The 23543-nt window shown below is 41.7% G+C and overlaps 1 protein-coding gene across 1 annotated transcript in view; it reads right to left on the reverse strand.

The window, feature by feature from the left end:
• LOC121343647 (neuronal acetylcholine receptor subunit alpha-7) overlaps window positions 1–18058 on the reverse strand; it is a 39214-nt gene extending 21156 nt beyond the window's left edge. The window contains exons 1-2 of the mRNA XM_041418993.1: window positions 17831–18058; window positions 16574–16713 (exon numbers count right to left, since the gene is read on the reverse strand). Coding sequence (XP_041274927.1) covers window positions 16574–16713; window positions 17831–17885 — 195 coding nt within the window. The 5' untranslated portion in view covers window positions 17886–18058. The remainder of the gene's footprint in view (window positions 1–16573; window positions 16714–17830) is intronic.
• Window positions 18059–23543: the final 5485 nt, after the last annotated feature.

The raw sequence follows: 23543 nt of genomic DNA on the forward strand, positions 1-23543 counted from the left end.
GTAGCTGTTACTCTCTAGCCCCACAAACATTAATTTGGAACCTCTCTCAGCCTCCTTATAGTGCTAGAGCACTACAAAACTAATTTGTATGGGATCTTTAATTTATGAATGAAGAAACAATCTTTAAGAGATCATTCATATCACCAGAAGTAAAGTCTATTGAGAAGGGTTGCCTGTTCAGGGTGTGTAAAATCTACATGTTTCCATTCATCATATGCAATTTTACATGAGATAGAAATACTGCCAATAATAACTTGTCCTCCAAAGTTCAGTAACATTTTCTGAAAGCTCTGTGCGCTGTCCCAGGTGAATATGACAAGTTCCTATAATGCAGTGTCCTGGCTCAGCACCTGAGCAAAGCTGAGAGCACCACTGCTGGGTGGTTTCTCTGCACAGATATAACTGGCTACTCAGAGGTGCAGAGCAATTCAGAATCCATTAGGTTGCAGGAAGCCTGTTTCAGAACTATTAGCTGAATGGCATGGTTAAATCCTGAGTTAAATTCCCAGTGTGATCTCTTTCTACACATGAATGGCCCCAGCTTTAAATTAGTGATGTTTCAAAAAGTCCTTTTCAGCAGCCAGAAAGGGATTGTACTGAAGCAGGAGTGTTGCTGGTGCTTGAGCTGATGCTGTGCCGTGGGGATCTGCTGGGAGGGCCTGAGCCCACAGCACAGGCATGGGAACTATGTTAGGAGTGGCAGGAAGGAACTCTACCATCAGTGCACATCACAGGCCCAGGTCAGAGAGCTGCCACTGAGCACTCAAAGTAGCAGAGCTGAGGGGGACAGCAGACTTTCAAAGCAGCCGTGCTGCTGGCAGCATGATTCAGCTGCCTGCCACTGCCAGGCACATGGCAGAGCCTTTGCAGGTTGGCATGCAGGACACTCCGCAAGCATATTCTGAAAGCCAAGAGTTATTCTGAAGTGTGATCTTTTACTCAAACCTAGCTCAAAGAGCCTGTTCTGGGCAAGCACTGACTCAAATGTGACTTGTACTGTGAAGACAAGCCCTGAGTGAAGATGGCCCATGCTGTTTTCATGGTATTTCTTTCTGTTATTCGAAGCATTTAGAACATGAAAGAGGGTTACATAAGAACTAAGTCATTTCCACTTGGATCACTATATTTAAGGTTCCATCAGTGTTTGAATCATAAATCCTACCATTGCTCCTCAGATGTAAAAATTTTACTGCCTGCTGAGGCTTGGTTTATAGCAGTGTTTTGAGTTTTTAATACTGTTTGTTGGAACAAGCAATTTCCAATATGTTAATCATTACTGGATTGACTCATCCACCACTAGAGGAAAGGTTCTGATTTTAGAGGGTTTGTCACTCTCTGTGGCCCAAGTGAAGCTGGTAAAAGATGGGGCAGGAGACATTCTGCAGGGTTTCTTCCTGCTTAGGAGAGTTTTTTGGGCACTGTTTTAAATGCTTCACAGCAAACTACATTAACACTCTTTTCAACAGAGTTGTGCAGTGCCTCCTCGTAAAATGATGGGTGGGCTTGAAATGCTTCAAAGAACTTCACCAGTTTTTGTCTCTTCATTTTGTGAACACTTACAGAACACTTTGTGTTTGAACACAAAAACAAGGAAGCTCCTGTTACGAACCCTTTCTGCTATAAAGGAGGAAAGAAAAATGGCTTCACAGTATAATCTGAGATATTGGAGAATCTTCCCAACAGAGAATGAGACCAGGCACTGTATCACATTGTTGGGATTGGTGTGGTTTTCCTCCATACCAGCTGCTTTAAGTTACTTGCTATTCAGACAGTACTGGCCAAGTAGCCCTGCCAATGGCGAGTTAGGTTTCCTTGGCACACTGGGAGATGAGTGGAGGCTGCTTTGGTCATCTCTATCCATAACTGCAGTCAAGATCTGAGAGGACAGATGGCAGATTGCTACTGGACTGCTTGTCATGTTATTTTGTGGTAGTGCAGTTAATGAAAGGAAAGTAACTGACATCAGGAGACTTGAATAGTCCTTGATTCATTTTTAAAGATAGAGGTAGTAACTTCAGCAAGTCTTTGAAGGAAATTGCACTGTCTCCATTCTTCCAGTTCTCACTCCTGGTTTTGTTTGTTTTTTCAATTCGTACAATCCATCGGACTGACCACCTTTGAAAACACACTTACCAGAGTCTCAAATTATCCTTCCCTTGCCCTGTTGCCCTGTGCTCCTCAGAATATACAAGAGAGAGAAACTTAATAATGCTTTGTGAAAGGTGTTAGCCTGGACCTTATAAACTCTGTAACAATATCCGTAGACTTTAAAATGGATTTCAGTACATGTAGCATCCACACTAGAAAAGCTATGTGGCAACTGCAAGGGGGAAAAGAACCAAAATAAAACTGCATTCCTAGAGAGTGGTGTGCAGTGATGTGCAGCCCCTATTGAGAAACACATTTCCCAGGGACTAGCCTAAGGTGATATCCTGACTAAAATCTATGAGCTGTAATTTTTGCACTTCAAATTTAGATTCTTTACTTTTATGTGGTTGAATCTCACCTAAATTACAGAAAAAGTTATGGCTCTTTGAACTGGGCTTCAATTACTTTCAATCTTAATAAAGACTTTGTAAGAACATTTTAAGACATCACTTGTTACACCATAATACTATGTTCCTGATTGGTACCCTCTAGCAAAACTGAAGCTAATAACTGTAGTCAGAAGTTAACAACACTCTGACAGCCAATGAGAAACATGCAAGACATTTTCTTTACTGATTTTCACTTTTGTGTGCTTGAATGTCATCCTACTGAAACCAGCAGGTTAGTCAGTTCAACAGTTCTTATTGTCTCAGCACTTGCTCATTAAACATTCTCAACATCTTCTGATCCACAGTGTCAAATTACCTGTGCCTAATGACATTTCCCCCCCCGCATTTAAAATCCTCTTATGTTTAATTTTTGCTTCACACAGCTTAGGGGTTTCTTCCTGTTCCTTTTTAGGGTCATGCCCTGAGCTCACTAAACTGTATCAGCTGAAAAAGCCTGAATTCCTACAGACTTAGTACTGAGAGGATAGGCTGGAGGGTGAGTTAAGCACTCATAAACTGGCCAGGTGATGAAAGATTGGTGCTATGTCCATACTTCAGGCACCCATAATGGCAGGATGAATCCCAGGTCCTCAAAATACATGGAGATTAGTGAAAGGGCTGCACTTCCATCCCTGCCCATGGTGCTGGTGCACAGCAGCTCTGTGTAGCCAACCTGCAGGAGAGGTCAGAGCAGTGTCTGCTCCAGCTCCACCCATCTGCAGCCCTGGGAGCACTGTGGTGACCCCTCAGTCTTCCCAAACGAAGTCAGTGTGGGGGTCTATTGCAAATATCCTCTCCATGCGCCAAGGTTAAAGCTGTACTTTTCTATTAAAGGTGGCTCAGGGCTTCTTAGTCATACAGACAAAATTCAATTTTGCTATCTCGGGCGTGAGGATAAAAATCCGTTACTTTAAAAAGCCATCCTGGTGCTTCTGCAGGGACACTGAAACGAAGACTGCAGCTGCTGGCCAAGGACTACCCCTGATCACCCATAGGTGTGGGCTGGAGCTGCAGCCAGTGTTAATCTTGAAGAATGTAGAGAGGGAATTAATGAGCTTGGGGAGGTTTGTATAGGAATAAAAGGCAAACTAAGAGTTGTCAATGTGAAAAAGGTTGTTCAAGCAAAGTAAAGATGAAGAAAAAGTCAGTGTACATGTTTGTGACATAAAAGATTGGAATTCCTGATGCCTCTTTCCCACCTGACTTCCTTTTCTCCATGAAAGGAACAGGCCAGAGCAATTACCCTTCACTTCTCTAGTGGTCAGCAATAGACCTTTTTATACAGTAAAATGGCTTTTAATCAGCTTACAGCACATATTCCCAATTAAGAAGAAAATCCTGTGTAAACAGTTATTACCACTGCATAAATAATATTAGTAATATTCCCTGATCCAGCATGTGAGATTCAACATCAGGAACAGACAAAAGAATATTTCTGATTTCTTAAAAATAGGTGCAAAAGAAAAATATTCAATAAAATGTTAGAAGTGGAAAATATAAATTTTCACTGTTGCACCACATTTTTGAGACCATCCCAAACTTAAACACATTTTTATTTTGACTTCTGCCATACCAGTGACATTTTTGTATAAAAGCAGAGCTCTGGCGTTTATGACTTAACCTTGTAGTGGTACAGCCTCTTGCTGGGAGAGCCAGGCTCCTTCAAAACTGCAGCAACTGTTGCAAATTTGTTCAGCCAGGGCTGAACAGCACAGTCAGGATGCTTTGCCAGTTCTGCATGACCTGGCCTTGGGGTGTTAATGGAAAACAAGGACCACTCCCTTTACATCAGCTGCTGATTTGCTCTGGTTCTGTTGATGCAAAGAATCCCCAGGAATTTGCTGTTTGTTGCTCTTTGCTGTCTTGTACTCAGCCCCTAACTAGTGATGTTGCTGAAAGCTGAAGGTGTTTAGGATAGCCCCTTCTTTCCCACGTTCCACTGCAAAGCAAATTTAGCCCGAGGCACCTTCACAGCCAGGATGGTACCTGCCTGACTCTCGCTAGCAGCTCAGATTCTGGCTTCTGCAGACCTTTAGGGATAATTGCAGCTGTGCTCAGGATTTAGTTAAGTATCTCGTGTAGCATTAAGGTGAGTTTTATAGTGAAATCTCCAAAACCCAGCCTGAAAATGTCTTCATTACTTGGTGTGCTTCTTGATATTTGATTTAATTTTTTCTAGCTTTTTTTAAGCAAATAATTAAACTATAAAGGCCAACCAAAATGTGAGTAGTTAATTAAAATGAAATTTGAAAACTTCTCTTCCACTGAGCTCTTAGGTTTATTAGATTTATGATGGATGGAATATAAATGGCTCTTCATGCAGTCTGCATGCTGGAGGTCTTTGAAATAAAGAATGGCTCAGGAGAATTGCTCCTGACTGGGAAAAGTGGAGTTTTGTTGATAGAGATTGCTGCCATTATCCATTTTGATATTTTAGGAAAGGTGACTTTAGACTGTAAATGTAATGAGAAGTAAGGCAATAAATGGCTATTCTGGGCTGAGATACTTAATTGTTATATATATGGGAAACAGGTAGAGTTTCCCTCTGTGAACAGCTCCTCCTCCCATTAATTTGTAATACAGTGAATAAAGTTATTGAAGTCCCCTCATCTTTAGCATTTTCCTGGTTTGGGCTGGTTTCACTTATTCAATTGTTCTCATTTCAACCCATTTGTTTTACCTTTTCTTTCTAATTCTCCTCCCCACCAGGGGAGGGGCCTGAGTGAACAACTGCATCAGTGTTGTAGTTTCTGGCTGGGGTTAAACCATGCCAGGCATATTCTGAACTCAGCCTGCTGTCCTAAGCATGTTCCATAACCCTGAAGGGCAGAGTGGCAGTACCAGATGCAGTGACACTTCCTCTGTTTCCTGACTGAATCCTCTGAGTGGTGTGGCAGATCTGAACAAGGACCAAGGCTACAATGTAGAGCAGGAAAAGAGAATGCAGTGAAAGACTGTGAAAAATCTGAAAGCAGAGTGTTGGAGCTAATGACTGCTCTGTGTGTAGGCTCAATTTTACAAACAAATTTAAAATATTTGTAGGAGAGGGCCATTGTTAATCCAGTGAAGTTTCCTGCATGGGATAGGTGGGATTAAGGTCTGATTCTGCACTCTCATTCTATCTATTTTTTGTTTTGGAACTGTGTCCTTCATTCAGTAATTCATCTGCCTGGCCATATTTACTAGAACTATGTCTTCTATAAATCAAGGAGTGGGCCCCACTTACTAGACGTAATGCTGGATAAATCAAACATTCCAGCTCAAGTTACCTCTCCTTAGCAGAACGCTCTGTTGGTGTTGTTACTTCAATTTTGTGCAGCTTGTCACCTTCAAAATATGTCCTATCTTCATAAACATTTCTTTAATTAGCCTGTGATGTTTAAAGTTCAATATATGGAAGCTGTATTTCAAAGCAATGCCTGCTTATACCATTTTCCTTTGAAATGCACTCATCCAGGCTGGCCTATGTATATACATGTAATGGCATTTTTTAAATTACTTTATAGAATATGCTGCTTAGTGTTTATTGAGCATTTTCCTGTCTTGATGGTTTGTAAACATGTCCCATCCAGAACACATGAAATTGCTCAGACTATTTATTCTCTTGTGGGGCTTTTGTAAATTAAATGATTAAAAATGTGAATATATGAGTAGAAAATCAACAAATGGATTTTTTTAAAAATTACTTTGTAAATCTTCCCTCTAACCTACAAGCACATTATTTTCAGCAATTTAAACAAAAGGAAAAATGTGTCTCTCTAGCAAGAGAAGGACCAGGCTGGGCAGAGCAGTGTGAACTCAGCGTGAATGGAAATTGGCCCCTGGTGCTGGGGTCCTGGGACAGGGGGTGCAGAGGCTGTGCTTGAGCCCAGCGAGCTCCAGGCTCCATGGGATGGAAACTGCAGGAGGAAACTGCAGAAACTGTGGCATGGAAACTCTGCAAGTCACTCAGCCACTCCTGAGGAAAAGCATCCAGCAGCTGGGAGGGAGGGAATGGGAGCAGAGGAAAGGAAAGCTCCAGGTGTGAGTGGTGGACAGGTACCTGAGTTTACAGTTCTGGTCTGTATTTAACACTTGACCAATACATATTTAATACAAGGTTTACTATGAGCTTACACATAGTTACAGTTCAGGCTTTAGTAACTGTAGAGTTTGACCTATGTGGAAGTCTGAAAAAATTGGGGATTTTCAGATATGTTCTGTATGGTTATTGAAGCCTGCAGTTCCTCCATCCTGTGCACTGTTCAGGTGTACATGGAGTGAAACAAAACAGTGAGGAAGTCAACCTGAATACAACAGAAAGTAGGATTCTGCTTAGAGCTGAAGTTCTGAGAAAGTTGCAAAGTTCCTGAAGTTAAAATGCTAAAATATTGCTACAGCATTCTGTGCTGGGTTAAGGTTGAGTTTGGACTATGAGATAAGAAGTCTGATTACTTTGCTTAACCTAATTCAGGTGAACTCTGAGGGGGGTTGTTTGTTTTGCCTTTTTTTTTTTTTAAGTTGTGCTGTTTGTGTCTGGAAAAAGCCAGCATTTCCTCCCCACCAACTCATCTTACATACTTTTGCAAAAAGCATTTGCTTTCTCCCCAGTTTCTTTCTATTGCTTTAAGAGAAAGGCAGTTTGCTCAGACCACACACTTATCTCCCCAGATAGATGCAAATCCATCACAGCAAAAAGCTGCTGCAGAAAGACATAAAAGTGTGACCTTAACTCTGAGCAGAGCATGTGTGTGAGGAGCGTCCTCAGGATGTAGGAAGGTCTCTGTGTTCCAGTGTGCTCTGCTAGGTCTGGGGTCTGTGCTGCCACTGGCTGCACCAGGGCTTTGTCCTGGCAGAGGGCTGGAGAAGTGGCTTTCACTGAGTTCCAGGAAAAAGAAGTTGAGATTATAAATATGTGTGAGAGGCTCATGATGTACCATTTTTGTTACCATGGGGATGTAATTGTAACTGCAGTCTGTCTTTTTTTTTTTTTTCAGTACATCATTGTTAGCAAGAGATTGTATTTAGATATGAAAACATTCATCTTTGCAAAGACAAGCATAAGGCATATGAAATGAGCAGAGTACAGCATGACTAATCACATACATCAGCACATCTTGCATGAAAAAAATATATTTTGAAGAGCAAGTTACATTTTTCAAGTTACCTTATGAATTTCTGTGATTAATTGTAGGTGTTTCACTCAGTTCAATTTTTGAATATAGTAGAGAGCTTAAAGTGCAGTTAAATTTCTCACAAACATGCAAAGTAATAACTGTCTTCTGCTGCTTTATTTACAAATAATTCTTTATTCTAGTGTATTTTGTAGCAGGCTCCTGTTGAGAGGACTGAACCCTGAATTAGTGTTAAATACTGGCTCTGGGTGCTGATTACCATTGCCAGTCTAACACAGAAAGGCATCCCAGCTCTGAATACATTCTGGAACCTGGGAACTACCAACAGCACCACAAGGTAAGATCAAACAATAGAGCCCCCACAACCCCACTCATTACATGGTGTTTAAACCAGAGGGAATCAAAGCCTTTAAACTTGATTTATCTTCCTAGAGGTTAGCTGCAAAACGCTGAAATTGAAAGGTCAGGTTGTTACACTTCAATGTACCAGCAGACTGAGGTGGAAGGAAAGTGTGTGTTATTTCTTCAAGGAGAGAAGAGAAAGTTATGGGAGAACAGGGAGCTGAACCCAAAGCTGTCTCTTCCCCTCCCTGTGTCTGATCACAGCACACAGTTCCAGCACCACTGCTGCTGGCATTCATCTATCCTGTTTTTGTGACTAAGAGCATCAAAAATTTCCACACCTAACCAGAGCATATTTTCCATGATTTAGCATCAGCTGAAACCTTTGAGGAACACCAGAGCCACAGAGGCAAGGTTATGTGGTACATAACCACAAGGAATAGTTCTGTGTATTACAAACGGCCATAGGTAAAGCCAGCTTCAGAGGGTCAGATAGCAAAATGCTATTATTCATCCCAGACAGTCTCTCTGATTATACTACATCCTACCTCTGTGTTCCCAAGTATAGGAAAATTAAGCAAGGACGAGATGCTCCAAAATTTCTGTGATATGTAACATTACCCACTATCTTGGATGTCTTGGGCTCTCTGGTCAATCTAGGATACAGCACAGAATCACCATGGCAATTAAAAGCTTCCTGGGGAAGGGCAGAGTACAAAATGCATTGCTTATCCTTCTGAATGTCTCTGCAGCTCTTGACACAGAAGTATTGCTAAGACACTTCAATAACTCGAGAAGATGAGTCATATTACAGAGGTTCTCATTGTTCCTTACCCATCCTCGGATGGACACATTTGAGTGTCCTCTTAAGGGTCTTCCTTTCCTGCTTTCCATGAAAATCCATACTGTCCCCACTTGTCTGATATGCCTGTAGAGAATCACTTACAAAGGCACTGAGAAACTGTGAGCTTAGCTGGGAGGAATACTTTGATGGAAATCAGCCGTATCTCTGTTTCTTCACAAATGCAACAAGCGTCATGACTGAAATGTCAGAACACCTACATGGTCCTTCAGGCTGCTTTTTCCCCAGCACAAAAGAGCAAATTCTCCTCTGTGAAAAGATTATTTCTGTCTGTGGGGACAGAGAGGGAATGAGCACTCCAAAATCCATAAAAATGCTCATTTGAATTTTTTGAGCTCTGTCAGTGCTCATTACTTTTTCTGTCCTCATTGTTGCATTTAATAGTTTTAGAGATGGTAAGAGGCCTCATTCCTGCCTTCCTCTCAAACCCCAAACCAGCACACCTGTGTAGTTACTGAGAGTAATTAAGGGGATGCCGAGCACACAAATGTGCAAACACTTCTGACTGAATGCAGAAAACAAGCCAATAAAAGTGCAAAGTAGCAGTGCTGTATGATTAAACATGTGTGTGGGTCCCCCAAGTCTGCACATGGATATCAATCATCTTCCCTTCAGGGGAGTTTTTTATGAAGAGCACACAGGGAATGAGGAGACAGGATTATAAACCATGCAAATGTGGCCTCACATCACTACCAGAAGATTTGGGAGAGATGAACTGGATGAATATCATATTCTTATCTTTCTGTCAATGAGCAGCACATGGCTTCATGCCATGCTCTTAGTGCTTCACAGTTAGCTGTTGTTGAAGCCAGGGTTACCAGCCTTTCCTTTTTACAAATCAAATTCTAGTTGCAGTAAAAGGCATGAAAATGCAAGCACAAGTGAAGGTTAAATCTGAATAGACATTTACTTCAGGCTGCTTCTGGTAATTCTTGGAAAATAAATCTTTTAATTTTGAATAAATTAAAAATAAATTGGCTAACACAGTAAATTATTTAAGTAATTAAAATTCTAAGTTAATTTTAAAAGATTTGTTTTTCTACATAAGTGCTTGTACAAATAGGCTTCCTGCTGCCTACCCATTGTAAGATCTTTCTTTCTTCCTTTCTTTCCTTTCTTTCTTTTCCATTTTGGTAACTCACATATATTTAGATTGGGAACAGCTGGATTGTTTAGTAGTCTATTTAGGCTACTGAATGTGGTGAAGAGTTCAGGACAAACTGAAGAATTCACATCTGTATCATCTAAATTTGAAGTAATTAACATTTGAATGTATTTATGTTAATATGCTGCTCGGAGATACAGAATTGTTTGCTCCCAATCCATTGACAATACTTTGTTCAACTGCTGTCAGCAATATTAGATTTGTAAATGACTGGAAACTTTTGATAGCGTGTGCTTTGCTGAGAGAAAAGCAGGCACTGTATCCACAGGGCACTGAGAATGCAGCCCTGAGCAGAGACAGGACAGGAACAGAAACACCACGTTGCTTTAGCAGCATTTCCTGCCTTCCCTTGCCATCATCCCCAAAATTGCTGTAGCACATTCCTGCCAACTTACAGACCCACACAGATCACACTCCAGCAGTGGGGCTGGGGCCATGATGGTTACTTGGGAGTTGCTTTTCCCCACATAATTCACCCAGCCCACAGCATCCTCCCACAGCACTTCCAGAAGCCTTCCCAGAAAAGAAATGTGTTCAGCAGGGGCAGCCACCTGTGTTTGAACCCCCTTCTCACGCACGTTGACACTGCAGTCAGAGGCAAACCAAACCCAGGAGGAGCCAGGGCAGCTCCCATCTTTCTGTGCACAGCAGAAGAGGCTTTCCCAAGGAGCAGCAGGTCTGTGGAGCAGGTCACTGCTCTGTGGGAGCAGAGACCAAACGCAGGGCTGCTGTGGGCTGGGACAGCCCGCGGCTCCCAGGAGCGCGGCAGCAGGGAAACCATCACCAGCCACAGCGCTGGGAGTGCTCAGCTAGCACTGGTACTTCAGGGAGCCAGATCCTTCCACTAGCCAAGGACAAGAACATTTATGAACAAATACAGGTTTTTCAATCTTTCCAAGCAAATTTCCACAGATCATAACAAGCTCATCCATATTGGTCAAAACAAAACACATCAACTCGTGTATCAAATAGTGGCATCCTCTATCGTCTCATATTTGAACATGACAGTCTTTTTTAAAAAAGGAACAACTCTGAATATTACAAGGAGTATATTCATTTCAGCCCCAAACTTCTGTAAATTAAAAGCTTTGTATAAGACCAAGTATTATCCAGATCTGACTCCCAGGAATTACATCTTGCACTATAATTTTGTTTCATTAGCGTATTACTGAGGACTACTAATAATTACTAAATGATGTGACTTTGCAGGTTCTGTTGTTCTAGTAACAAAAGGCCCTGTGTAAAATGTGAAGGCTTGATGTGGTGGCCCCTGTGCTCTACAGCAGTGTCACAGAGGAATCTGTTTCCTAGCACCTTAGCCATGCTTTTCACAGGAAGGTTACAAGCCCTTTTCATCACAACTGACATAGATGTTCAGTCACTTTTAAGTTAATACGGTGTCCATACCAATGTGGTTGGAAAAAATATAAGGTACTGTTTTTATGATTCAAATTGATTATTTATGTCACAAAGAATAAGAAAAATGTCTGAGAAACTGCTTCACTTTACTCTTACCATAAAGAAAACCCACACAAACAGAAAACCCCCAGCTGATTCGTATTACAAAAAAAGTTCCAAACATCTCTCCTATGGAACCAGAAAGCAGAATATAAGTTCTGATTTTCACATACAATGGACATCTCTAATGTCCTCAAGTGAACTATTATCAGGAAGGTTTTTTATAGCCTTTAGTCAGTCCTTTTTTCCTTCCTCCAAACTGCCTTTAATTAGTGTACATTCATTGCTTCCCATCTCATCCTACACATCCTCCTATGTTTAAAATATCTTTCCAGATCTAAACTCTGTTTGAGGAGACTAAGTAAAATGCTGAGAGAAGAGTTAAAAAATCCAGGAGATCTTTAGAAGCAGAGGAAAGATGGACAAATATCACAGAAATAAGGTTGCAGTTTCTCTTTGTGTATTAATATCTCACCACAGTAGGGTAAGGAGAGGTGTTGTCTGCTTGTTAAAGTAGAGCAACTATAGGAATATTTTACACTCTTGTCTGATCTGTTCTTCAGATTTCATGGAAAAATATAATACTGTGTTTTCTGTTATAATCCAGTAACTTTCATGATATTAAACTAACTAAAAATACCAGAAGGCATATCCCAGCACCTTTCCAGTTTTCTAAACTCTCAGGAATAAATTATGGTGGAATGGAAATGGTTGCAAAACAAAAGTGCAAACAGTTTCTCCCTTTGGCATGGTGGGAAAAAAGTTCAAGCAGCAAACTGAGAAGAAAATAAAGCTCAGAGAGATTTTCTAATGTACACAAGTGAATGCCAAAATTAAAAGAATAATGCAGATCTGATGAGCTTCTGCCACAGCCATTGTTTGCAAAGAGGCTGCTGAGGTCTGATAAACAGCTTAAGAACTTCATTAGCACTATTTTTCAATGAGCCTCTTGATTTGGTTGTTTTTATTCATTTTCCAGATTTAAATTTCTTTTTTTTTCTTTTTTTTTCCCCTTTTTTGGCGGACAAGATGTTTGTTTTTTAGTCTGCTTCTTTACAGAAGCTGTTATGCTTCTTTGAATGACAGCGTGATTTTCTCTTCAAAATTTCAAGATATTTGACATTACTGTCTTGCCCAATGAGTCTGGAGTGTTGGATTGCAAATAGTGAGTTGCAGATCCTTATGCAGAGGCTTTGCAAAGCCTTGAATATAAGTCATTGTAGTCAGCTGGATCACTTCACTGTGTAAAACAAAACAAGGACAAAAGCCCTTGAATATATAAAACTAAGTCATGCAAGTAACCAAGGGCAATGTAGGATAAGCAAACTTTGACTAAGTTCAGATAAATGTAAAAAAGTTTGCATGCTTTCATTTATCCTTTGGTCTGCACAAGTGAATTGAACAGCCTAAAGGAACAGGATTTCCCTTGAGATTCTGCTGCTGCTTACTACATACAAACAACTATTCAGTGCTTTTCTTTCCCCTAACTAGAAATTTTTTAAAAGGGAAAGGAGAAACTGGAAAATAAGCAAAAACAGTTGTGTAGTAAATTATTTAATTAGCCAGCAAGTGTCTTCAAGAACCATGAAAGATTTCCAAGCAGTATTATGCAACATGAGTAAGAATTTGAATATTCATGTAGATAAGTTTTTTAGTTCAACTTTCTCAAATAAATTATTAAATGTTGATTCTAAAAAATTAACTAATTTATGATCAGAGTAGTCCAAAATGCTACACTCATACCCACCAAAATATTTGTCACCATGAGTCTTGCTGAAGAAGTCACAAGCTAAGATGATATTGATCCAGCATTCTCCCAAGTTTTGCAACTTAAATCAGAGATAGAGCTCACTTGTGTTTTTTGAAATATATGACATGTTAAGTGAAGAACCAACAGGTAGTTTTGTGAGCAGTTTAAGCTAATCTAAACCCAAAGTACAGGTCATGTAGAGAACTGCCCCCTCAAAAAAGGATAAGGTAACTCTCACTCAGAGAGGCAGTGGTGCAAGCCAAAGCTGTGGGAGCATGAGCCCAGAACTCAGATTTCTTCCAGTAGCAAAGGCTGAGATCAGCTTAGGACACTCCCAAAGTGCTGCCCCAAGTCCCTTATAGAAAGCTGGTAAAAATTCTAGATTCCAGCCAGAAAGCTGAAAACCTTATGTATTGAGAGTGAACCATTGAGAGCTACTCTAAGGAGGAGTTCTGTCATGTGGGCTTGCCAAGATTTCATTCTTTAGCTTTCCGCTATGTTATTCAGAAATATACACACCTTGCTGGAAATGGCCAAGAAATCTGGAATACTTCACCAAAAGTATATTACTATTACTACTACTATTATTATTATTATTTTCCTGAATGAAAGATGTCTCATTTTCTCTAGAATTGTTTTGTACTGTTCCCGAGTTGAAAAATAGGAAGTTATGCTTAGATGTTAGGAAAAATCTACCATGATAGTAGTTGAACACTGACTGCCCAGGAAGGTTGTGGAAACTCCTGGACAGGAGCCAGGAAGGCTGTCAAAGTGGTCAGCAGTTAACTGGACACAGTCCTGAATAACGTGATCCATTTAAGACTTTTTTGCAGTAGGGGAGTGGACAAGATGACCTCTAGAGGCTCTGTCTGAACTAAAATAAGAGTGTGATTTTTCTACTCATTTAGGTAGTAGTAAAAATTGTGTTTGAACTATCACTCTGTACCTCAGTGTATTCCAGTTCTTCATGCTTGTGTCTCAAAGCAGTCTTTTGCAGTATAAATGTGAGACCACTTAATCTCTAAGGCTCCATCTTCTGACTTTTGGGGATGAAATACTCTCTGATACTTTCTCTTAATTGTATTAACTTACAGATATGTCTATTGTAAAAATGCTAGGCTAGGCACAAACCTCACACCCTCATGCTCACTGCATTTGTTTTTCTATGCCATTCACTATTCTGTATGAGATGTAGCAGAGTAGGTAAAGCACTGCTGCTGTGTCTATTCCTAGTGTTCCCTCCAAACCAACAGGCAGTGGTTAATGTTCTCCTCTGATACTATTATTGAGATGGATGTTACAAGAGAAAACAACACTGTTAGAAGGTATTTACCCCCATACAGTGTTTAAAAATGTGGCTGTATTTTTATTTTCAGTGTGGAAATTCTATCATATCAGTATATGTCAATAACCTGGTTTTTGAAACTGTATATGCTGGAAATTTTCCTAAGCCTAAGTTAGGTTATTCCATGCCAGCACTGAAATACCAGACAAGCAGAAGCCAAAGACCAGTTTTATGTGCAGATTGAGGGGTTTCCATGAGGTGAGAAGTGGAGAAAAATAAATATCTTATCTACATCCTATTCTTTATTTTTACTGCCATTGTGCTGAAGCTATGACCATCCATTAACCCCTCTTCCTCTCCTTCCTCCAAGGTATGCCATAGTTCTTGTCTCTTAAGATTTTTCTTTTTCAAGTCCCCTCTTTCAAACCTCTTACTTTCCATTTTGCATCCCATCCTCTTCCATCTAAATTCCATCTCTCTTCCAAATTCTTTTGCTGTATCTCAGGCCTACCATGTACTCCCACTTCTCTATGCACTCCCTTAGTTTGCTAGTTCTCCTCTTCAGTAATACATCCACAAACTGCATATTTCTCATGCTGCCGCTGCTTTTCTTCCCCATTTAGAAACATTTTGTATACTTTGCTAGCCAGCTTGCATTCTCATTAGACAATTAATTAATTCTATTTTTCTAGTGAACTCCACTAAGCTGGGGCAATTGGCACTTACAGATCCCTCATTATGTACTGCTGATACTAGCATGCATATTAATGCACAATAGCATTAAAAGAAAAACATATCTAAAACCATGGGGTAGAAAATTTCTAGTTTTAATAGGACAGGTTAAAACTAGAAATACAAAGTTGAAAACATCCATTGTATTTAGAAAATATTTCATATACCATCTCCCTTTTCCTGTCAGTAAAGTCAGAGTGGAATGGAAGAGGCTTCACCTAAGGAATAGCAGCGACCAGGATCCAGCCTGGCTCAATCTGTTCTGGCAGGGATAGGATGGGTTGGCTCTGGAGAGGTCTAACTCCCAATTAAACTCAGTGGCTATCAGCTGAGAAGCCATAAAAGTGAATATATAAACTACTGGAAAGTATGATGGCGACATGTTTTGTTTCTAGCTTGTTAAACCAGTAATTGTTATTGCAAGTAGCTGTCATTCCCACCAGCATTTGCTTCTTGTTGACAATGAAGAAAACTCATTTGTTTTATAGCATGAAGCTTAATTTACTTCATGGTTGGTTTCTTTCTTTGGCTGTCAATCCCAGATCTCAGAGAAAGAAATGCAGTGAGTTTTATGGCAAGCAGAATGAGCTGTAACTAAACAGCCAGTTAAAATACCTAAGGTTTCTGACTGACTGTCAAGTGTAGTTCTTGAAAGGCACATAGGATCAAAAGCTCCCTTTTGAATCATATTAGCCAAGACTGCCAGTCATTGACTACATCCAGATTGGCTAGTGATCTGTGGATATTTTCCTTTAATTTTGTATGGGTTTTAATTATATTTGACAACTCCAGAAGAAATTAACTCTGTGTCTTGAACTTTAGGCATCTGATGGGAAGATAATGGAATTTTGAGATTCATTACTTTTTTAATACTTTAACTTCCTTATTAGTTGTCATAGCTAGTTGAATTCAGTAAAAACAAATACTGTAAATGCACTTATATGCTGCTGAGTTGCATCTCTGTGCCACTGTGACAGAGCGAAACTTAAATTAGTCATATCTGAACCCAAAAAGATTCTGCAGTGCATTGTATAGGTACAGCACAAGAATACCTATTGATATACCAGTCAAGTGTGGTTGTAAGCACACAGAATATAGCAATCTTGTCTACATACCAAAGGAAATAATGCAACTTGGATTTTGGCCAGGAAACAGGTAAAGTGTACTTCTAAGATTCGTTCTTTAAAGATGTAGACAAAATTTGGCATTGTGTCTTGAATTAGTTGTGCTTTCCAATTTCTTGTAATTTTGCTTTGCTATCTCAAATGTCCCTTCTAGGAAGGAAAATCCACCCTTTGAAACTGTTTCCTAGAAGGTTACAGACTTACCACATCCATGATCTGCATGAGGCTGAGAGTGAAATAGACAGTGAGTGGCTGGGAATCATTTGCAACTGGTCGCTCCAATGGATTGTAATTTTTCAGCAGCTCCTTGTAAAGCTTCCTTTGGAACTCTCCTTGCAGAGATTCTTTGGGCACAGGAATAAAAAGATAAATAATTAGGATTCTACATCAGAAAAAGCTCAGGCATGCTTTTTCACTCCTATCAGATATTATGTATCTATTATTACACCTGCTGCATTCCCAGAAAAAAATGCCACTGTATTTAAAATAGTTCATTAGCTACTACAACAAAATCCTAGTCACAAATGTTCACCCCAGTCTATAAGGGGGGGTTACCTCTTTGATCATTTCTTGACTGGCCAGGAGTGATACATTCTAAATGCTAATGGTGCTTTCTCAATGTATACACCCTTCGGTCCAGCAGCTGGACATGATGAAGAGGAAATACAGCACCTGTGATTTGACACCTGTCCTGGCATAGCTATAACCAGAAAAGCAGAACAGAGATACGGCAGAAGGGAGCAAGACAATGGGAGAAAAATGGCCACAGGTTAGACTGAGCACTGCTCTCGGGCTGTTTCAGACAGAGAATTCTTTGGGGCAGGTACACTCTGCTTTGTTCTCTGTTCATGCAGTTATAAATGAAGTGGGGTACGGCATTCCTGGCAGAGATGATAGACAGTACATTAATATACATGCTAACATCTGGGGATTTCTGTCCTTTTTACACTTCAAATCCAGGGAGGATGCTTATTCTGCCGTCTTTCTGTGGAGAGAAGGAGCAGGTCTACACGAATGGAGCAGAGTAGACCAGGCAGAGAGGCAGTTTTCTAGTGAAGGGGAATGTGCGACCGGGTAGGAACAGGTTCTCTGGACGTGAGACCTCCCTGTCCCACTGCAGACCGACCTCCCTCTTCCCGATTTTCTCGTCCTCAACTCCCCCCAGAAAAAGCCGCAGCCTCTGCCCTGGGACATCCACCATTTAAGTCCCTTGACAGAGTTCGGTCCCCCATCCCCACCGTCCTTCTCCGGTGTCCCTTCCGGGCAGGTCCCAGCGCTGGCCAGCCCTTAGTGCGACCGGGACGGGGGCGAGCCCCCGAAGCTGCAAAGCTGGCAGAGGGCAGAAGGGGACGGCCGGGGCCGGAGAGCCGCCGTGCCGGGGACCCGGGGCTGCCGTCCCCGCGCGCCCCACCCGCCCCGCCGCGGCTCCCGGCGCTGCCCGCGGGGCCGGCGCCCACTCACCGCGCACGAGCCCCGCCGCCGCCAGCAGCCACACCGCCAGCTCCTGGAGGCCCATCCCGGGAGAGCCGGCGCTGCGAGCGACGGACACGCCAACAGCAGCGGCGGCTTCTCCCGCCGCCGTGCCCCGCCAGCCCCCAGCCGCGGATCCGGGCCGCTGGGAGCCGCCGGCGCCCTGGGCACCTCCGGCAGCTCGGCCCCTTCCTGCGCCCGCACCGGAGCTCGCCCTACGGCGCCGCCGGCCCGGGCGGAGCGGAGGGATGCTGACGGCCCGCCTCCCCGCCCTGCCTCTCGCCTGATGGATTTCCCTCCCTTCCCTAATCCTCGAACGTCTCCGGGCCGGAGGGGAGGGAGCGGAGCCGCTCGCAGGCTGCTGCGGCAGCCGGAGCGATGCGGCGCGGCTGGGTGAGGGGGCCCTGGCATTATAGAGCCGAGAGCGGGGGCGGCCCCCTCCCCTGCCGGGCAGCCGCGCCCGCCCGCACCCGCTGCCCTCCCGAGCCCGCAGCGGCACCGCGGGGAGCTCCGGACGCTCTGGGACGGGAGAGCAGGGGAGGGGAGCCGGCCCGACCGCCCCGGGTAGCGCACCGTGCCCTCGGTGCCCCAGAAGCCAAAGGGCATCAGCCACCGCCAAGCCCCCCACCGCTCCCCGACCCTCCTCGGCACAGGTCATTCTCCTTCACCGTGGGCAGCTGATGCTCTGGGAGGCGTGAATTAGTCCAAAGGGCAGCAGAGTGCCCTGAGCAGGATAACCCCTGTCGGGACCGAGGAGGGCAGTAGAAGGGGAAGGCAGCCAGGGCACGGACCAGGGCAGGGCCAGTCCTTGCTGGCATCAGCCAGCAGCTTGGCTTAGGTCACATCTAGGGGTGGAGAGCAATGGCCACAATGATGTTTCACACATGGCTGTTAAATCCCCAGAAGAGATTCAGGGCTGGGGGCTCAGGTACTGGATGTTTTGTCAAGGTATGGGAAAAAAAGCCATGGCCAAGGGGCATTGTGTTTAGTGCTTGACAAACACATGACAATACAATGGTGGCTGAGCTCCTGCCTGGTACAGGTATAATGCACCACAGGTGGAAAGCAGGCCTAGAAAATTCAGCACATTTTGTTGATTGTCTTGTTCCCATCTGAAGCTCTAAGTGCAATTTTGACACCATGGATGGGTTATTTCTTTCAGTCCAAATCCCTGCCCTTCAAATCCAGTTGCTACATTAAATGAATGTCCTAGGCAGCTGCACTTAAAAAGAATGGTATTGAATAATGTTGTCATTTGCGAGGGGTAACTAAGTGCTTGTTTTACAGATCAAACAGCAGTTTATTTAGCCCATGTTAATTTTCAGCTTTAAAAATCCAGGTTATCTGTTTCGGCTTATGCATTGACCTAATTTATGTAGCTACTGTTTAAGTATTTTGAAATGTTGAGCACAAAAGCAGATGCATCTTGGGGCAACCTGAGTAGTTCAGCAATTGGCACATCATGTGTTCCAGCTGTCACACATGGCAGAACTGAAACCTTCCCCTTTTCAAATGAGCCAACATGCCAGACAACTTTACCAAGGGGAAGTAGAAACCAGCAAGTGGTGAAGCTAACTCTCCAAAAGCTAAGTAATAGCTGGTGGTTTTTTGGGTTTTGGTTGGGTTTTTTCCATGAGATCTTGACATTTTTGGACCAGCCAGCAAACAATAGCAAGTTGCTAGGGGAGCTCTGTGTTATTCACAGAAAAAACAAGTGTTATTATTCATTTGTACTTCAGCCTTCCCATGGCAGTGCTCTTAGTATCTGGATTTTTTGCCTTGTATCATTTTGCAAAGGACTCGTTTTCTTTCCTCCTTCTACTGTTGTTCACTGCTGTTTTGGCACAGGTGCCCCAGATATTTTTGGGTGTTCAGTAAACAGCTGAATTGTTCAGGCAAGAAATTTGGAGAGGAAATTTATAGTTCATGGCTGACCTCTACTGTTGGCTCATTTTTTTGCTTTACACTTGGCTATGTTGACAAATGCTTCGCCCCTCCATGATGAACACAGGGTCAACACCATGCACAGCCCAAGGTCTCAAAAGGTAAACCTTCAGGGGATGGTGCTGAAACCCCAAATAATAACCCTAGTCCTGTAGTATAAGTGAGGAAATAGTTTTTAACTGTTTCTTTTGTAAATCTTGATTTATATTGTTTGCGACAGTCTTGTATTCATCTGATGTTAGCAGACTGAAATTTATAGGCACTTCAGGAATTCTTTTGATATTCTTTGATAGCAATCAGCACTTCAATTCCTTGTTAAACTGTTTTCAATCAGGTGCATTCTTACTAAAGGTTTTACTTTTCAAGTCAGAGATTCTGCTGTGAATGCACACAAATGGCAGGAAAAAGCCTTATCTGCTTTCTGTAGACATCCTGGCTAATCAAAGTTAATTTCACAGACATTTATAGATATTGTGCAGATACTAGAAAAGAAAGGTTTAAAAAAATTACTGAAGTCCTCTAAAAGTCTTTATTTATGGCACTGGGTTAGAATTTGGTGTTTACAACTTAAAGGCAAGTGGTACAGTCTGTGGCCAGCAGAGGCTTTCTTTGCCTGCAGGGCCCACCAGAGGCAATACCCATTCTTCTCTGAGCTTTCATTCTTCTCTCTCTGCTATCCAGCCAGGTGATTTGGAGACAGCTGTTTCCTCTCCCTAGAAGATAACTTCTGAGACACAATGATGACTGTGAGTTCACTTTGCAGTTACAGGCTGTAGAAACCATTGTAGGTTTCCCAGCACACCTTCCCAACACAGTTGGGTGTTTGCCAGAAAATAAACAAGCCCTTAGTGTCTGTTTGTTTCTCACATACATGGGACATAATTAGAAACAGCCAATTGTGTGTCTATATGTTTGTGAATAACCAGTTGCTCAAGGACACAACATTATGCACAGATCAGGTCACATATATCAAGGCCAGGAATAGAAAATGTGTGTGCTGATAGTGTGCATCTAGTACCAGGGTGCTGTCTATTGCTTCTTTATCGGATAAGCAAAGAAGTAAAGAAGTCAATGTGCAAAAGACTTCACTCAAGTGCTATTTCAGGTCTGTTTTGAGTCTGAGAGAGGCACAGAGCTAGAGAAACGGCTACACGATTCTGAATTCGTATGTCTGTAGAAGAGACCCTCACCATGACTGTAAGATGCTTGTTTACATCCAAAGACCATCCTCCTTGTTCAGATTACAAGGCTAATCTCGAGCGTTGCTCAGTGAAAAGAGCCGGGGACTGCGGAACGTTCAGAATTACTTGTGCAGTCATTACAAGATGTTGCAGTTACCCAAGGTTTATAATATCCCAGAATTGCTATAAATATCCTCTTTTTCTCTTTGAATAGATTTGCAGATGAACAAAATTGTGCATCTTCCTGATGTGACAGAAGATGATAAAATAGCCCTGAGAAGCTGACAGGGAAGAAGTGACCATCTTGTACTGTATCCATCTACAGTGATTGCAGCACTTTCTGACTTTGAGCTAATTAAGGTGCAATTGCAATGACCTGGGGCTCCATATCAGAAAATAATCTTCTTTTCCTTCATTTTCCTTCTTTTTAGAGAAATAGGTGAATTAGGCTAGGATTTTAAATGGTAGCTTACAGCACATGTTAGATGCCCGCGTTTTTTTGAATGTTATTTGAATTAAATTACCTCTTTATAAGTTAGCTGGTTTTTTTATAGATAGTTCTAGTAATTGCATCCCATGTTATTAGTTATTCTCTGTTGTTTACTTTGCCCAATGAGTAGTCTCAGGGATTGAGAACATACATGTGACAAGCTTGATTTTTTTGCTGTAAAATGTCCTGAAACATTATATGGTTCTTCCCTGCAGGAGTTAGCAAGTGGTTTTGATGTTGAGTTTTCTATTGAAGGATAAATTAGTGATCTGAAATATGGTTAATTTTCTGATTGAACCTTATATTCTCTACATGCTAATTTGAACAGAGGTTCACAAAGGTGGTGTCTTTCCCAAATTCTTAGTTTCTACACCAGTATGTGATTTCCAGAAAATGATCCATTCCCCAGATTGTCATCTGTTGGGAAGGATAAAGAAGAGCACAGACTATTCTGTTGTTTAAAAATAATGAAGCTGCTGCCCTGTCACTTTGTAAAAAGTAATTACAGAGAGTATTTCTGGACAGTGTTCAGATGTGAGGAATAAGGATTTGTAAAATTTGCCTAATGACTGCATAACTAATGAATAAGACTTGTGGTCATTTCTGTCATGCAAACATTTTTCAAAATTCATACTTGCCTTTTATTACTGTTAGCATACCCTCATATTAAAGTGTGAGCATATTAAACTACAGTGGCAGCACCACGGTGTTTCTGTGAATGAAACATCTCAAATGCTGTAACTAGAGATTTCTCAGCATATCTACCCTATAGGTGCTTTTCTCTGTCCAAAGAAATATCACAGGTTTTCACTGACATCATGCTCAGCACATTTGCACTTTGATTTCTGTATAAGGTATTATTGTTCCTCTCATTTCAGCCTCTGTCAGGTCCTTCTGATGAATTTTCAGGGTTTGGCATTCATTTCTCACTGGCATACAAGTCACATTCCAGAATTGCTTTGCCTTCTTTTTGGATGAGTGTGAATAACAGAAAGTTGACTAAACTGCTTTTCTTCACCCTGGTTAATTTTACATAACTACATAATTTAGGGTTTACAGAACCTAATTAAAGTTGATAGGAAATCTGCATTTTAGGCCTACAGCTTTAACAGGTCCTCATGTATAAGCATCTGAAGATCAACCTTATTTTTTTGTCCTAAAGCAACATACTAGAAATTTTTCTTTCCTGAAAAAAATACCATCTGCTGCAATTTAAATAACTAACATGAATTCCACAAAAATGGTCACTTTCTAATGGTCACTTTCGTTCTAATAAGGCTTTTAACTATAAAGCTAAGCTCAAACTCTTTCAAAGTTAGAATGTTGTAGCAAAATTGAGAGCAAATTCATTTATTTGAGGCAGGAGACATGGGACAGTTTAATCTTGCAAAGCCAAATTTCTACAGCTAAGATTTCTAAAAGGAAAACTAGTCATGGTGCCCTCATCTGCCAGAGAATACTGAATTTTGGTCTTTAGAATCCTAATGGTTATATTTAAGTTCATCAAACACATTTTAATATGCCTTTGGGGAGAAAGATTTTTTTGTTTCTTGTCTTGTAATGCATGGATTACAAATTTAAAACTGTATTTCTTACCTTGCAAAAACCATCACTCCCTAATATTCCTTCCTAACTTCTCCTGCAAAATCTCAGTATTGCTACTAAGGACATCAGTCCAGTCCTTGTATGATTTATTTTAACCAGTCACTGGTGAAGCTGATGTTTTTCAAGCATGTGCAGCAACAGACATCACCTATCATCTTCTATTTGAAATGAGACCTTGTGCTTTCTGTCATTGCCCCTCTGTACTGGCACAGCACACTGAGAGAAGCAGCAGGGCTACAAAGGGCACATGCCCCAGAGAGTCACTGGAGACAGAGAGGAATCCAGAGAGGAATTCATTGCTCTCAGCCCCAGAGAGTGGCAGCCAGTCATGGCTCAGTGCAAAACGCTTCTCCAGCCAGCTGGTGACAGTACTGCATGGAAACTGTTGCAAATGGGAGCATTCCGAGAATGGAAATAAAAATGAATAACTTTTTTTTGTCAGAACACAGCATTTTTGGAGGCTGTGGATCCTTTAGAGACAGGC

This window comes from Onychostruthus taczanowskii, unplaced genomic scaffold (assembly GCF_017590055.1).
Source record: "Onychostruthus taczanowskii isolate IOZ18803 unplaced genomic scaffold, ASM1759005v1 scaffold6, whole genome shotgun sequence".
Lineage (NCBI taxonomy): Eukaryota > Metazoa > Chordata > Aves > Passeriformes > Passeridae > Onychostruthus > Onychostruthus taczanowskii.